Raw genomic sequence first — 15,815 nt, 5'->3', positions numbered from 1 at the left:
AAGGGATTACTAGGTGGACAGAGGAAATGTTTCAAGGATGTACTGAAAACCTCCATGGAGAAATACAACATCCCCTAGAAATTTCTGGCCTGTGATCACTAGAAATGGAAAAAACCATAAGACATGGGAGCAGAATTAGGCCATTTGGCCCATCAAGTCTTCTCCTCCATTTGATCATGGCTGATTTATTTTTCCCTCCCAACCCCATTCTCCTGCTTCCTCCCCGTAACCTTTGACGCCCTTACTAATCAAGAACCTATCAACCTCTGCTTTAAATATACCCAATGACTTGGCCTCCGCAGCTGTCTGTGGCAATGAATTCCACAGGTTCACCACCACCTGGCTAAAAAAATGTCCTCCTCTTCTCTGTTCTAAAGGGTCGTCTTTCCATTCTAAGGCTGTATATTCGGTAGGTTTCAATGAGATCCCCCCTCATCCTTCTAAACTCTGGAAAGTACAGGCAGGGAGCCATCAAATGCTCCTCATACATTAACCCTTTCATAGCCGGGATCATTCTCGTAAACCTCCTCTGGACTCTCTCCAACGTCAGCACATCCTTCCTTAGATATGGGGTCCAAAACTGCTCACAATACTCCAAATGTGGTCCGACCACTGCCTTATAAAGCCTCAGCATTACATCCTTGCTTTTATATTCTAATCCTCTCGAAATGAATGCTAACATTGCATTTGCCTTCCTTACTACCGACTCAACCTGTAAGTTAACCTTTAGGGAATCCTGCACTAGGATCCCCAAGTCCCCTTGCTCCTCTGATTTCTGGATTCACTCCCTGTTTAGAAAATAGTCTACGCCTTTACTCCTTCTACCAAAGTGCATGACCATACACTTCCCTACGCTGTATTCCATCTGCCACTTCTTGACCATTCTCCCAACCCATCCAAGTCCTTCAGCAGACTCCCTGCTTCCTCAACACTACCTGCCCCTCCACCTATCTTTGTATCATGAGGTGTGTGGAAGGAGGAGCAGGGAGGGGGTGAGGTTGTGGAGGGAGGAGGAGGGAGGGGTTTAGGTGTGTGGAGGGTGAAGTGTGTTGAGAAGGAGCACACAGGATGGTACTGAGGCATTGCATTGTGAACACACAGAGAGGTCATGATAAATGGCAGAAGGAGCAGACCACCTCATGAACTGCCACCAGCTATCCCCATCAGCCAACATCTTACCCATGCGCGGAAAAGTCTGTCCTTCGCATATTTGTCCCCCATGCACCCAACAACCAGAGCGCTGGTAAGTCATCCTCGATCCCAAGGGACTGCCTAAGAAGATGGGCCTGAGTGGTAACCTGTGCTCCTGCAGGTAGAGGATTTCTTTCCACCTTGTCCATGAAACCTTCCAGATATGCATCCAAAAGTCAAGCGTGCCCACGCTTGCCAGTACTCTACCATTGTTTCCACAAAACGCAATGCCTTTTACCACTGGCTGCAAGCAACAAGGATTGCCCTTTGAGGCACGGAGTGTGGCTTCAATCAACATAAGCCAGCTTCAATTGGTGATAGCCACTGATGAGGTGGGATCTTGTGGATGTTTGCTAAGGCCATAAACAATAGTTTGTGCAGGCAAACTGCATTGATCATAATAAGGAGACTCGAGCATAAAACTTAAGTGCTTGCTGCACCTGGTTAAATGAAGGCTTGTTAATTGCATAACGCACTCCCAGTTTTCCACCAATATCTAATTTAGCCACCATAATCTTTCCAGAAACTCTCTCCAACAACTATCTCCAACAACAAGTTACATCTAAGTTGCTGTACTAGAAAAAATCATTTATTTAAATCTATGCTTTAAGGCTTCAAGGAGACTGAGTCCTCTAAGCCACTGGGAAATTTGGGACATGTATAATCAATCAAAGCATTGACAATAGTGCCGAGTTTTCCCCTGGAATTTTTCAAACTGGAACTTATGCATTCAATGTCTATGTTGCTAAGATACCAGAGCCTTAATACAATCAGTGCTTTGATCATGCTGCTAATGCTATTTAAAAGAATCATATTTTAATTTACACCCTATTAACAATGAGCTATAAGAAGAGGACATGGATTAATGTGGCATAGGTAACAACATCAATGTAAATTTTATTGTTTTGTTTTACACTTCTATCAGTATGGCTGACAATGTCACCTTGAACGATCAGTGCAGAGATGACATTGTGGTTAAGTCATTTGGGAAAGATTCTCATGGAATTTTCTTTCTCAGCTCTCCTGTACCAACAACCATTAGAAACTAATGATGCTCTTTACAACCAAAAATAGTGCGCTGTAAAGTGTACCTTTGGAAAAGGAATTGCACGTTAATAATCGAGCTAATAATCAGTGACTGGCGTGAGATCTTTGTGGAAGAACACGTTATGCACCTGACAGGAGTTGGGATGGATTAAATGGAGGAACGCTTGAATCTTATGAAAATTATTTCTAAAACTTGATTGTAAGAGATAAAATAGAAATGATCATGGGCCATGAGTTTGCACACAGTGCAGGGGATTTAACTGAAGCAGCTTTTGTTTCATTGTTGAATTGTGGAAATATTGAGATTGAAATAAATGCCAAACAAATATTAGGATTTGAATACTGGCAGCTCATTGAAAAGAAACATACTGTAGATACTGTAAATCTGAAATATGAAGAGCTAGAAATGCTCAGTAGGTCAGGCAGCATATTTGGAGAGAGGAACAGACTGCACCTCCCAAACCCACGGCCTCTACCGGGTAGATGGACAAGGGCAGCATCATCTGGAAGCTCCCTCCCAGCCACACACCATCCTCACTTGGAAATATATTGCCACTCCTTCACTATCACTGGGTCAAAAGCCTGGAACTCCTTCCCTAACAGCATTGTGGGCATACCCACCTGTCAAGGACTGCAGTGGTTCAAGAAGACAGCTCACCAGATCCTTCTCAAGTGCAACTCTGTACCGTATGACTCTATGATTCTCTCTAAGGATAAGCCTGTGAAGCCCACACCCCTTGAATGAATATACATGTAAAAAGAGAGTTAACACTTCAGGTCAATGACCCTTCTTCGTTTATAATGACCCTTCATCTGAGTATTTCTGGCACTTTCTGTTTTTACGTAATAGCTCACATTTTCCACAGTAATTACAGTAAAACTAAAGAGTCCATCATCATTATGCCATTAAACTGATAACTACTTCGGGATTTCCACATGTGTCATTTAATGTCGAAATCTCCGGTGATCAACAAAGTAGCAACAATGTCAGATAGTCTCACTATAAAATACCCTGAAAGTAATAAGCAAAAACAAAATACTGTGGATTTTGAAAGTTTAAAACAAAGATAGAAAATGCTGGAAAAGTTCAGCAAAATTGGCAGCAAATGTGGAGGAGAAACAGAGTTAACAGTTCAAAATGTTGATCTTTCATTTGAATTCTTCTGTTTACTGAGGTTAATTCCATCATGTCCGCACAGCATCAGGGAATGGATCCCTGACATCAGCAAAGGGAAATCCATGCCACAGAGATCACTAGACCCAGATGGGCACCTTTCTGCAAAGGCCATGCTAACACCGTCACTGATTCAAAATCGAGACCAATGTCCTCAGATCATGTAATATTCTGTTATTCATTACTTTATCAGAAGTATTAACTACACAAGGTGAAGGAAGTGCTAATATTCACGCAGTTAAATTTCAGGGCCAACGTCACAATTGTAACTGTTTTCAGAAGATTTACTTGTCTGATATATAATCATAAATTGTTTTCCTTACAGTTCTTCTTCCTCCAGTCTTTCGCATGGTGAGTTTTCACCAGCTGAGAGCAATAATAAATGACTGTATCAAGTTCTGATGCCTTTCTCATCTCCAGCTCAGGCCCAGAAGCGGAGCTACTGATGGATGAATCAGTTACCGTTTTAGTGAGAAATAAATTGTTAGCTGTTGCAGACCCATTTGTGTCTTGAGGATCGGATAGTGAACAATGCAGCGGAAATTAATTACTTGTAGATCTGAATGAAGGAGACAGCTCAATGTGCAAATTTCACCTCTTCTTGCTTCACCAAGCTTCAGCACCTACCAATCTCCACCTCATCTAAATTCCATTGTCCATATCCTATCCTGAAAGCAATCTTGTTCACTTTCACACTAATATTCAAGCATTCCTCATATGCTCCGTCAAAATATTGGTCGAAATTCCCCTCCCAAAGAAAATTGATCTTCATGCACTCTCCCCCCTTCCTTCATGTCCTTCCTGTACTCTTTCTCACTCCAGATCATGCAATCCTCTTCACAGACCTCTCTTCTGCAGCCGTGTATGACTGCCCCTGCTTGGTTCCACCTTTACCCGTCCAGCTGTTGTCAAAGGCTTCTCTGCCTCCACACCTCTGATGCCCCCAATGAAGTTATCTTTGGCCCCTTTAACTTCTCATTCACATATTCCACGAAATAACTTTAAGACATTGAGTAAAGCTCCACGTGTGAGACTCAGAACTACCAGCATCACCTTCCGTGTCCTGCAATACAGTCCTGGATGAGCCCCAGCCTGCCGTGAATCCCCTGGCACAAACTCAACCTCTGCCCAGAGCCTGAGGCTGCACCACGTCCCATTTGATACAATATGCATCTAATTGAACAGGGACGCAGCAATCAAGATTGGAAAAATCGTCAGCCTGTTGTTTCCAGTTGGCACAACATTAGCCTTCTGGTAAAAGATTGCAGCATCTCTTCCCACTCAGTATCTGGTGCAGCGCACCTAAGTGCCGGCAGGTAAGGCCCGTCTCCTGCGAAATGTGCGTCCATCACACACACACACACACACACACACACACACACACACACACACACACACACACACACACACACACACACACACACACACACACACACACACACACACTGCAACTCCCAGGCTACGTCTCGCAAGTGTATGCAAGGACACTGTCAAAAACTATCCAGCGGAGGAAGTTTGTGGAGTTCGGACACCGTGCCAAACATATCAGCTTCTTTCGGTTCAACCCAACTAACAAGGGCAAAATGCCTATAATTCCATTTCCCTTTGTCGTGGTCATAGTCTTTCTGCACAGTGTGAAATACATTGGTGTTAACACACAATCTTAACTGGAGCGGTATTAACTGGCATCAATACGCCTTTTAAACGGTCTACCTTTCTTATATACAATAGTTGAAACTTGTTAGAAAGTGCCTGGTTACAAATGGGGTGCCTTTAGAAATTAAAAACCCATTCTAACCTCATTTTTAAATTAATTGGCATTGCAATTTTTAATGTCTAAATTAATAATTGATTGCTCGTATCTGGAGGGAACTCTGGGCATTAGCTTGTCTGGGGAACCTGGCAAGGAGTAATAACGAAAAAATTGCGGGACTTATTTTTTGTTTTGTGAACAGCTCCAGAAACAGAGCTGGTTTCTGAAGAATGTTTGCTTCATTGTGCGTGTGAAATTGCAAAAACGTCCTCGACCTGTTTTCTAGAAGCTTCAGTGGCTGGATCAACCCGTGATGATAAATCCTAATCCGGTCATTGGGATCAGGATTAAGAGAAGAGGCCGCCATCCCCTGAGCTGTCGAGTGCAAATTGTTCCAGCGCAAGTGCGCGAAGGAAGACAAATTCGGTCCTAAACCAGGCGAGAGCCGAAGGAGCTGTCCCAGGTCCCGCTGGGCGGTCGTCCCTTCCTCGGAAGACCGAGGATGGCTCCGGTGAAGAGTGGTTGGTTGTGGAGACAAAGTCAGTACTTTTAACTCGTCACTGCGCTTTCGAAAGGGACACCTTGAAAGAAGTTAAAATCGTTGTTTTTAAATTCAAACACTTGTCTATCACGTATTTAAATCAATTAACTTTATAATTACTTTTACAGCTTTAAATATCGTAAATTCAAAGAGTTTGTGAGGAAACCACTGTATTATGTGAATCTTTGCCCCCTGTTTTTGACTTTTGAGTGGCAGGGATTTCCTTTATTTGAATCTATTTGAAGCTTCACTGTAATTGAACCATTTTAAAGTTCAACAGTAAATTTCTTAATCCTGCATTAACGTGGGCAGCCGATGAACATATGTAACGTTGTGTGTCTTTAGGCTCAGTTCTTCGGCGATGGAAGAGGAACTGGTTTGATTTATGGCTGGATGGTAGCCTTTATTATTATCAAGATGAAAATCGCAATCAACTGGAAGACAGAATCCATCTAAAAATAAATTGCTTAAGTGTAAAGGTGGGATATGAATGCACAGGTAAATATTTCCTGTCACTTTGTAAGTTTAACAATGATTTGTTTCATTCCCTGGTGAACAACTTGCTGAACAGAGTAGACCTTTTGAGAAAGGAAGGTTGGAGGTGACCTAATAGATTTTTTTAATATTATGAAGAGTTTTGATAGAATGGTTAGAAAGAGAATATTGAGGAAGAGCCATCAGCATCTGGGGGTCACCAAGAAATTTCAATAGGGAATTCCGAATAAAGTTCTGGGCCAAAAGAGTGGTGAGAATATTGAACTTCCACAGAGAATGGTTTGAAGCAAATAATACATTCAATTGCATGAGTGGACAAGAACATGAGAGAGAAGGGGATAGAGGTTTACTCTGATAGACTTAGATGGGGAAAGAAAGAGGGAGGCTTGAATGGTGGATGTGGACTGGTTGGGCTCAGTGACCAGTTTCCATGCCATGTATCCTATGGAATCCTATATAATCCTAGAGTGCTTTGTGGCATTGGGACATTGACTTGAATCCATTCAACTTGGTAGAATATTTTGTTTATGAAGTTTGGGGATTTCCAAATGCATCTCTTATTCAGTGTTGGGGCAGCACATAATGAACCATAAGTCAACACAATTTGGCTCTCTTGGGTTATTACAATGGATGGCATGAGAAATGATGCGGTAATAGTGGAGGGCACAATCTTAGAATTAGAGGGTACCGGTTTAAAAGAGATGAGGAGAAATTTCTTTAGCCAGAGGGTAGTGAAATTATGGAATTCTTTGCCACGTACAGCTGTGGAGGCCCGATCATTGGAAGCGTTTAAGGAGGAGATAGATAGGTATCTAATTAGTCAAGGTATCAAGGGGTATGGGGATAAGGCTGGAAATTGGGGCTAGATAGGAATAGTTTTAGTTTAGCTCATGGAGCAGACTCGATGGACAGAATGGCCTACTTCTGCTCCTTTGTCTTGTGATCTTGTGAAAAATTCCAGTAGACTTCCTGACACAAATTCGGCACTTTCATTTGTAGTTGAAGGGTCTACCTTGCTTGTGGTTGCTTTTTTGAGATTGTGGCTCAGGCAGTTCATTGGCACTGAGTAGAACAGATCTATTTAAAAATAAGTCGACGTATTATTTCTGGAAACCCCCCCAGCTTTGGTCCCTTCTTATTTTTCCTTCACATGTTGCCTCTTGGCAACATTATGCAAAAGCCAGAAGTCAGATTCTTAATATATGCTGACGATCTCTGCTCTACCCTGTGAAAAAAAGAAAGGATTAGCAAACATAAGGTGGGCTCCTTGAAGCAGTGACAAGAGAAATTAGTATGGTGAATAAGGACTTGACAGAATTGATTAGCAAATACTTTGTGGCACATTGCACAATAAAAACCATAAGGAACATATCAGAATTGTGGAGAATGGAACATCTAATAAGAGTGTAAAATTATTAGTTAAAAATACCCCATGAAATGAATTGGACAAGTTTCTCGAATCCAATGATCTACATTCTAGGTTTCAACAAGTGGTTGCAGAGATAGTAAATGCATTGGTTTTGATCTTTCAGAGTTATGCAGATTTTAGAATGGTCCCAATAAATTGAAAGATAGGACATGTAAAGGCATAAAGGTATAATTAGTGAATTTGCAGATGACATGAAAGTTTGTGACATTGTGGATATGAGGAAGGTTGTGTAAGGGCATAGATCAGATTGAAAGTTGGGCAGCATGTTGGCAGATGGAATTTAATCCTGACAATTGCAAGGCGATGCATTTTAGGAAGTCAAATGACGTTAGGACATATGCAGTAAATGCTGGGGTGCTAAGGAATGTTGGTGAATAGAGGGACCTTGGCTTCAATCCATAGTTCCCTGAAAGTGGAAACACAGGTACATAGGGTGCTGAAGAAGGCATGTGACATGATTGCCTTCGTAGGTTGGGGCATAGAATATAAAAGTTGGAATGTAATGTTGCAACTTTACAAAACACTGGGTAGACTGAACTTGGAGTATTGTATCCAGTTCTAGTCATCACATTGTAGAAAGAATGTGGTTGTGCTGGAGAAAGTGCAGAGATCTATCAGGGGGCAGGCACGGTAGTGTAGCGTTTAGTGTAATGCCTTACAGCGACAGCGACTTGGGTTCAATTCCAGCTGCTGTCTGTAAGGAGTTTGTATGTTCTCCTCGTGCCTGCGTGGGTTTCCTCCGAGTGCTCCGGTTTCCTCCCACATTCCAAAGACGTACAGGTTAGGAAGTTGTGGGCATGCTATGTTGGCACTGGAAGCGTGACGACACTAGTGGGCTGCCCCAAGAACACTCTACGCAAAAGATGCATTTCACTGTGTGTTTTGATGTACATGTGACTAATAAAGAAATCTGATGTCCAGGATGTTGCCTGGATTGGAGGACTTTAGTTATGGAGAGAGATTGGATAGGCTGGCCTTGTTTTCCCTGGAGTGTATGAGGCTGAAGGGTGAACTGAGAGAGCTACATAAAATTATAAGAGGCATAGATAGGGTAGTCAGAATCAAAAACAAGAAGATATAGGATTAAGGTGAGAGGAAGGAGTTTTAGAGGGGATTTGAGGGGAAAGATTTTTTTTCAGAGAGAGTGGTTGATATCTGGTTTGTTTTGCCAGAGAAGATAGTGGAATCAGATACAATCATTATGTTTAAGAGACATTTAGACAGGCATGTAAATAGGAAAGGCATAGAAGGATATGGACCTAATGTGGGCAAATAGGATTAGTGTAGCTGAGTAAAATGGTCAGCATGGATATGGTGAACTGAAGGGCCCATTTCTACGGTGTATGACTCTATGACCATCAGGAGGAGAAGGGAACTATAGGCCAATTGCCTGACATCAGAAGTGGAGAAAATGATGGAGCATATTGTTAAGGATGTGTTAACAGGTCACTTTGAAAATCATTATAATTAGGCAGAGTTAGTAGTTCCATAGACAAGAATATTGTTCGATAAATCTGTTAAAGTTTTTGTGGACGTAACAAGTAGGGTAGAACCAATAGTTGCAATATATTTGGATTTTTGTAAGGCAATCTCAAATGTGCTACACGATTGATTGATCCACAAGATTATGGGACAGGGATAATATATTAAAATAGATGGAGGATTGATTAATGGACAGAAAACAAAGCATAAATAAACAAGCCATTGTCTGGAGTGAAAATCAGCAAGTGGGCCACGGCTACTTACAACCTAGGTTGGTGGCTTTGAAGCAAAATGAGAAAGTAGGGAGAGGAAAGTAAAAAAGCTGCAAAGGTACAGAAACCAGTTCGATGATGGACAAAAGATATCAGATGGAGTATAATATGGGGAAGTGGGAAATCAACTCTTTGGGAAGATAAAAAGAAAAACAGAACTTTTTTAACAAACAAGAGATTGGAAGAGGATGAGTTTCAGAGCAATAAATTTATCTTTGCATACGGGTCATTGGAAGTTAACATGTAGGTATATAACGTAATTAAGAAGAGAAATATTATGTTAATCTTTATTTCAATTATGTAGGGCTTTGGTGAAACCAAACATAGAAGTCTATGTGCAGCTTTTGTCTCCTTAATGAAGCAAGGGTGTATTAAGCTGAGGAGTGCAACAACTGTTTACTAGGTTGTCCTCTGCATTACGAGCATAGGGTAACAGGAGTAATAGAATGGAATGGGCATATATTCTCTAGATACTGGAAAAATGAGAGGTGATCTCATTAAAATGTAATCCCTTTAAGTATTAAAATCTTGTCAGAATAAGAACTGCATGAGCAATAAGACAAAAACTGTATGCCCATTTGCAGAATGATAAGCAAAATATCTTTGCCCATGCGGTGAGCTATGAACAGTGTTGCTGCCTGGAATTTCCCATGAAACTTGCCTGTTAGAAGTTTCTTTTGTTTTCATTGTTCATTATGACAGAGGGAAAGAACTGACAGAAATGAAGAACAGATACAAGTTGCAGCAGGTAACATTAGAATGATGTTGAAGTGACAAGTAAATACAAAAGAAATCAAATCATTGTGATTCACTTGATTTGTGGATGCTAACTGATTTTAACCAAATAATATCTCCAAACAACTTGCATTAAAAAGCACTATCCACTGTCTCATTGCATAAGACAGCAGCTTATTAATACTGTTGGAGATTATATAAAAAAATTTAGTCTTGTCCTTCTTTAATGTTATCCTTCTTTCTGTTTCTTTTGCTTTGTGTAGATCACTTTGCATTGAATTATCTATTCCAGCAGATGCTTCCAGGTTTGAGGCTTAGTAATTCTTCATTCTAGAACATAGAACATAGAACACTACAGCACAGTGCAGGCCCTTCGGCCCACAATGTTGTGCCGACATTTTATCCTGCTCTAAGATCTATCTAACCCTTCCCTCCCACATAGCCCCATATTTTTCTATCATTCATGTGTCTATCTAAGAGTCTCTTAAATGTCCCTAATGTATCTGCCCCCACAACCTCTGCCGGCAGTTCGTTCCACGCACCCACCACTCTCTGTGTAAAAAACTTACCCCTGACATTCGCCCTTATACCTTCCTCCAATCACCTTAAAATTATGTCCCCTTGTGTTAGCCATTGTGGCCCGGGAAAAAGACTCTGACTGTCCACTCAATCTATGCCTCTTATCATCTTGTACACCTCTATCAAGTCACCTCTCATCTTCCTTCGCTCCAAAGAGAAAAGCCCTAGCTCACTCAAACTATCCTCATAAGACATGCTCTCCAATCCAGGCAACATCCTGGTAAATCTCCTCTGCACCCTCACTAAAGCTTCCACATCCTTTTGATAATGAGGCGACCAGTACTGAACACAATACTCCAAGCGTGGTCTGACCAGAGTTCTATAGAGCTGCAACATCAAATCATGGCTCTTGAACTCAATACTCTGACTAATGAAGGCCAACACACCATACGCCTTCTTAACAACCCTATCGACCTACATGGAAAACTTGAGGAATCTAAGGACTTGGAACCTTAGCTCCCTCTGTTCCTCCACACTACTAAGAGTCCTGCCATTAACCTTGTATTCTGCCTTTGAATTCAATCTCCTGAAGAGTATCACTTCACACTTATCCGGGTTGAACTCCATCTGCCACTTCTCAGCCCAGCTCTGCATCCTATCAATATCCTGTCATAATCTACAGCAACCTTCTACACTATCCACTACACCAACAACCTTTGTATCATCAGCAGACTTACTAACCCACCCTTCCACATCCTCATCCAAGTCATTTATAAAAATCACAAAGAGCAGGGGTCCCAGAACAGATCCCTGTAGAACACCACTGGTCACCGACCTCCAGACAGAATACACTCCATCTACCACCACCCTGTCTTCTATGGGCGAGCCAATTCTGAATCCACACAGCCAAGTTTCCCTGGATCCCATGCCTCCTGACCTTCTGAATAAGCCTACCATGAGGAACCTTATCAAACGCCTTACTAAAATCCATGTACACCACATCCACTGCTCTACCTTCATCAATGTGCTTTGTCACATCCTCAAAGAATTCAATCAGGCTCATGAGGAATGACCTGACCCTCACAAAGCCATGCTGACTGTCCCTAATCAGCCTATGTTTCTCTAAATGCCCATAAATCCTGTCTCTAAGAATCTTTCCAGTAATTTGCCCACTACTGAAGTAAGACTCACTGGTCTGTAATTCCCAGTGTTATCCCTACTTCCTTTCTTAAACAAAGGAACAACACTTGCCACCCTCCAATCATCCGGCACTACTCCTGTGACCAGTGAGGACGCAAAGATCATCACCAAAGGGGCAGCAACCTCTTCCCTCACGTCCTGTAATAACCTTGGATATATCCCATCCGGCCCCGGTGACTTATCTATCCTAATGTTTTTCAATAGTTCTAGCAGATCCTCCTTCCTCACATCGACACACCCTAGCATATCAGTCTGTCGTAGGCCATCCTCACAAACATCAAGGTCTCTTTCTCTGGTGAATACTGAAGCAAAGTATTCATTAAGGACCTCCCTTACCTATTCTGACTCCAGACACATGTTTCCCCTTTTATCCCTGATTGGTCCCACCCTCACTCTAGTCATCCTCTTATTCTTCACATACGTGTAGAATGCCTTGGGGTTTTCCTTGATCCTACTTGCCAGGGACTTCTCATGCCCCTTTCTAGCTCTCTGAAGTCCATTCTTAAGCTCCCTCCTGGTTACCTTGTAACTCTCCAGAGCCCTGTCTGATCCTTGCTTTCTAAACCTTAGGTAAGCTTCTTTCTTCCTCTTGACAAGATATTCAACATCTCGTGTCGACCACAGTTCCTTCGCTCTACCGTCCTTACCCTGCCTCAATGGGACAAACTTATCCAGAACCCCATGCAAGTACTCCCTAGACAACCTCCACATTTCTGCTGTGCACTTCCCCAAGATCATCTGTTCCCAATTTACGCCCCCAAGTTCCTGCCTAATAGCATCATAATTCCCCCTCCCCCAGTTAAAGACGTTCCCATATCGTCTGCTCTTATCCCTCTCCAAGACTATGGTAAAGGTCAAGGAGTTATGGTCATATCTCCAAAATGCTCTCCCACCGAGAGATCTGAAACCTGATCAGGTTCATTGCCTGGTACCAGGTCCAGTATGGCCTCTCCTCTAGTCAGCCTGTCCACATACTGTGTCAGGAATCCTTCCTGTACACACCGAACAAACTCCATCCCATCTATCCCCTTTACACTGAGGAGGTGCCAATCAATATTAGGGAAGTTGAAATCACCCACGACAGCAACCCATTATTTTTGCACCTCTCCAAAATCTGCCTCCCAATCTGCTCCTCAGCATCTTTGCTGCTATTGGGGGGGTGTGTAGAATACTTCCAATAGAGTGATCGCTCCCTTTCTGTTTCTGACTTCCACCCACATTGAATCAGTGGACGATTCCTCCAGGACATCTTCCCTTTCTACAGCTGTGACACTGTCCCTGATCAGCAAAGCCACTTCCCCACCTCTTTTACCTCTGCCCCTGTCCCTTTTGAAACATCTAAACCCCGGAATATCCAGCAGACATTCCTGCCCTTGCGACAGCCAAGTCCCTAATGGCTACCACATCATAGTTCCACGTACTTACCCGCGCTCTAAGTTCCTCAGCCTTGTTCTGATGGGTTATTTGCTTTCCAATTCACAGTGTTCTCAGATCCCTGAATAGGATCCCACACCAAAGTGACTTCCTATCATTCTATAATCCAATGTAATAGCCCAAGAGAAGACCATGAGCAAGTGTAGTGAATGGACACTACTGTTTGTTCACCTCTCTCTGCAAAATAAGGGTTACTGTACAAATAGGATTTTACACTGTTGGATCCAATCTAACACCAAACAATGTTGGGTGGATATTGTAGTGAAGTCCTTCCTACTGTAGCAGAACTGCGAAATCTCACATTTGCCAAAATTTATATTCTTGTGGACCATATTAGAGATTGCCACTTTGGAAATTTTAGATTTTATTGAGAATGTATTGAATAAGCAGCAGAATTTTCCTCTGAAGTCTAGGAAGAGTTTGAACTTTGCTGAATTGCTCCTACATCAATATTCTCAAAATTTTTCTTCCTCTATAACCATACATTTGCCGAACTGGAAAGATTTGCATTAGCCAAACATGCTCGGGTTGGTGTAGACGTGATAAGAAACACAGTACTTAAAAATAATCATGATAGGCCAAGTCTATGCTGCCTGATCCTTATACTGGTCTCATCTTGTGGTCAACACTAACCATTTTTAATACATTACTATGTGCCCAATTTTGTGAGTACTTAGCAGCAATTAAAGCTGCTCTGGATTTCTGAAAGGGGAAGTGCATTTTTGCTGCGACTGGTTTTGGCAGGTGAAATGGAATCTGAAGTGCAGTATCCCACTACCACTCTGTCAAAGGAGCAAGGCACATCAGTGCTCATGACCCTTCTGACCCTGACATCCACTGGCAAACCAATGCTTGCCATTTTCTGAGGATGCAGCAGATGTTTCGGAGAAGATGTTTCCACCAAGGCTCCACATACTCTTTCTCACTAAGGTTTATTCTCCTGTTGAAAGCCATTCTCCTCATTCTTCCCGTCCCTTCCCTCCCATTCATCCCTCCTGTCCCCCTTCCCTCCCCCCACCACCACTTCCACATCTCCTCTCCTAGCAGTTGGTCCTGAACTGTGACCCTTTATTTGTCTTTTCTGTCCTGCAACTTTTCAAGGAGAAATAAAACAAAAGTCTTTCAACATCTGTCACTTTAACCCTTGTAGACTTCAGCAACTTTAAAGGATCTCGGAAAGAACCAAGCCATTGTAGAATTAGTGCAGCTAACTTGCGATAAATTGATGTTTCTGTTAAACAGTGGTAGTGAATTGGTGGGGCTGGGGGTGGGGTGGGGGGGGGGGGGGGGTTGGTTGGTGGGAAAGTTGAGGGGTTGGGGTCATATAGGCACTTGCTGATTCTGGATGCTTGTTCTGCTGTGAAATATTAATGTAAAGCAATAGCTAGAGTGGAAATCCCATTTGCATGATAATGTTATGATTTGCCTGTTCTACATAACTTCCATAGTGTTACCAAACTTATGTCCTCTCCAAACAATGACTGGCATGGCAAGTAATATGGAATAGTTGTCATTTTGGAACTAATTCAGTATGTAGCACAGATACAAACAATGGCCTTTATGCTTTTAATTTTTGCTCTCTGTTATATCTGTATGATGTCATGGAGAATAGGAATAATTATAATCGTGAAATGCTTTTGAGACATCCATTATAAGTACAGTTTTCATTGTATTTTTTTCCAGATTTCATTCTAGAAACAAGTCAAATCAAAAGATTTTCTTCCTCAAAAGTTATCCCTGTTTTATAGTAGTGTAAGTTTAAGGGTTGAAGCTCAGTACAGAAATGATTACTTCAGAGTGTGGGTGTTGTCTGGAGACTAAATGCATCAGTTGCACCTTTGTCAACATGCGTTCATTTTATGTGCAACTTCATTCTATGCCAGGATTCACCTAGAATGTAACAAGAGTTTAAAACTGAAATTGATTATCTCCAAATTATTGAAAAAATGCAAGATCTGAACAACATTTTTGAAATGCCAGTTTTACATACTGTTCTTGATAGAAACAGCTGAAGGGGAACAGAGCCTCTTTCTTTAACCTATATATTTTTTCTGGATTAATTTTGCCTTCTTTTCTGCTTTAGGTGGATTGCCACCCGAGGAAACCAGTAGGGAATGTATGCTGATGATTCACCTAAAAGACGGGTCAAAACTGAGACTTAGTGCAGACAGCGCTGATGATGCACTGTAAGTCTATCAATCCTATTCCCTTTCTCATGTATCCAATCTAATAGAATAATTTACCAGTGAGTGCTGTAGAGAGTAGCTAATCTACTAAGCAGGGACCCCAGGGAAACTGAGGAAACAGTGTTGATTTATACATATACAGATTAAAAAGATTTCTTTTACAAAATTACTGTTTCATGAGCAGTTTAAGATTTGTTTTGAGATATGTTCACATATTTTAGAGGAACAGGTGACTTTGTATTTATGGTTTCCATTACTGTGGGGTTTCCTCATCTAACATCTGGATCAGTTGTAAATTTAGTGGATGGAGATTGATGTGATTGGTCAACAGCTCCCATTATTATCCTTTCAGGCAAC

The 15,815-nt window shown here is 41.8% G+C and overlaps 1 protein-coding gene across 1 annotated transcript in view; it reads left to right on the top strand.

The window, feature by feature from the left end:
• Positions 1-1,115: 1,115 nt before the first annotated feature.
• Positions 1,116-15,815, top strand: part of plekhb1 (pleckstrin homology domain containing B1) — a 68,487-nt gene continuing 53,787 nt past the window's right edge. Inside the window, exons 1-4 of the mRNA XM_052026518.1 lie at positions 1,116-1,243; positions 3,738-3,763; positions 6,052-6,204; positions 15,356-15,458. Coding sequence (XP_051882478.1) covers positions 1,116-1,243; positions 3,738-3,763; positions 6,052-6,204; positions 15,356-15,458 — 410 coding nt within the window. The remainder of the gene's footprint in view (positions 1,244-3,737; positions 3,764-6,051; positions 6,205-15,355; positions 15,459-15,815) is intronic.

This window comes from Pristis pectinata, chromosome 11 (assembly GCF_009764475.1).
Source record: "Pristis pectinata isolate sPriPec2 chromosome 11, sPriPec2.1.pri, whole genome shotgun sequence".
Classification (NCBI taxonomy): Eukaryota; Metazoa; Chordata; class Chondrichthyes; order Rhinopristiformes; family Pristidae; genus Pristis; species Pristis pectinata.
The sequence above is the reverse complement of the archived record's forward strand: the minus strand, read 5'-3'. Positions and strand labels throughout refer to the sequence as shown.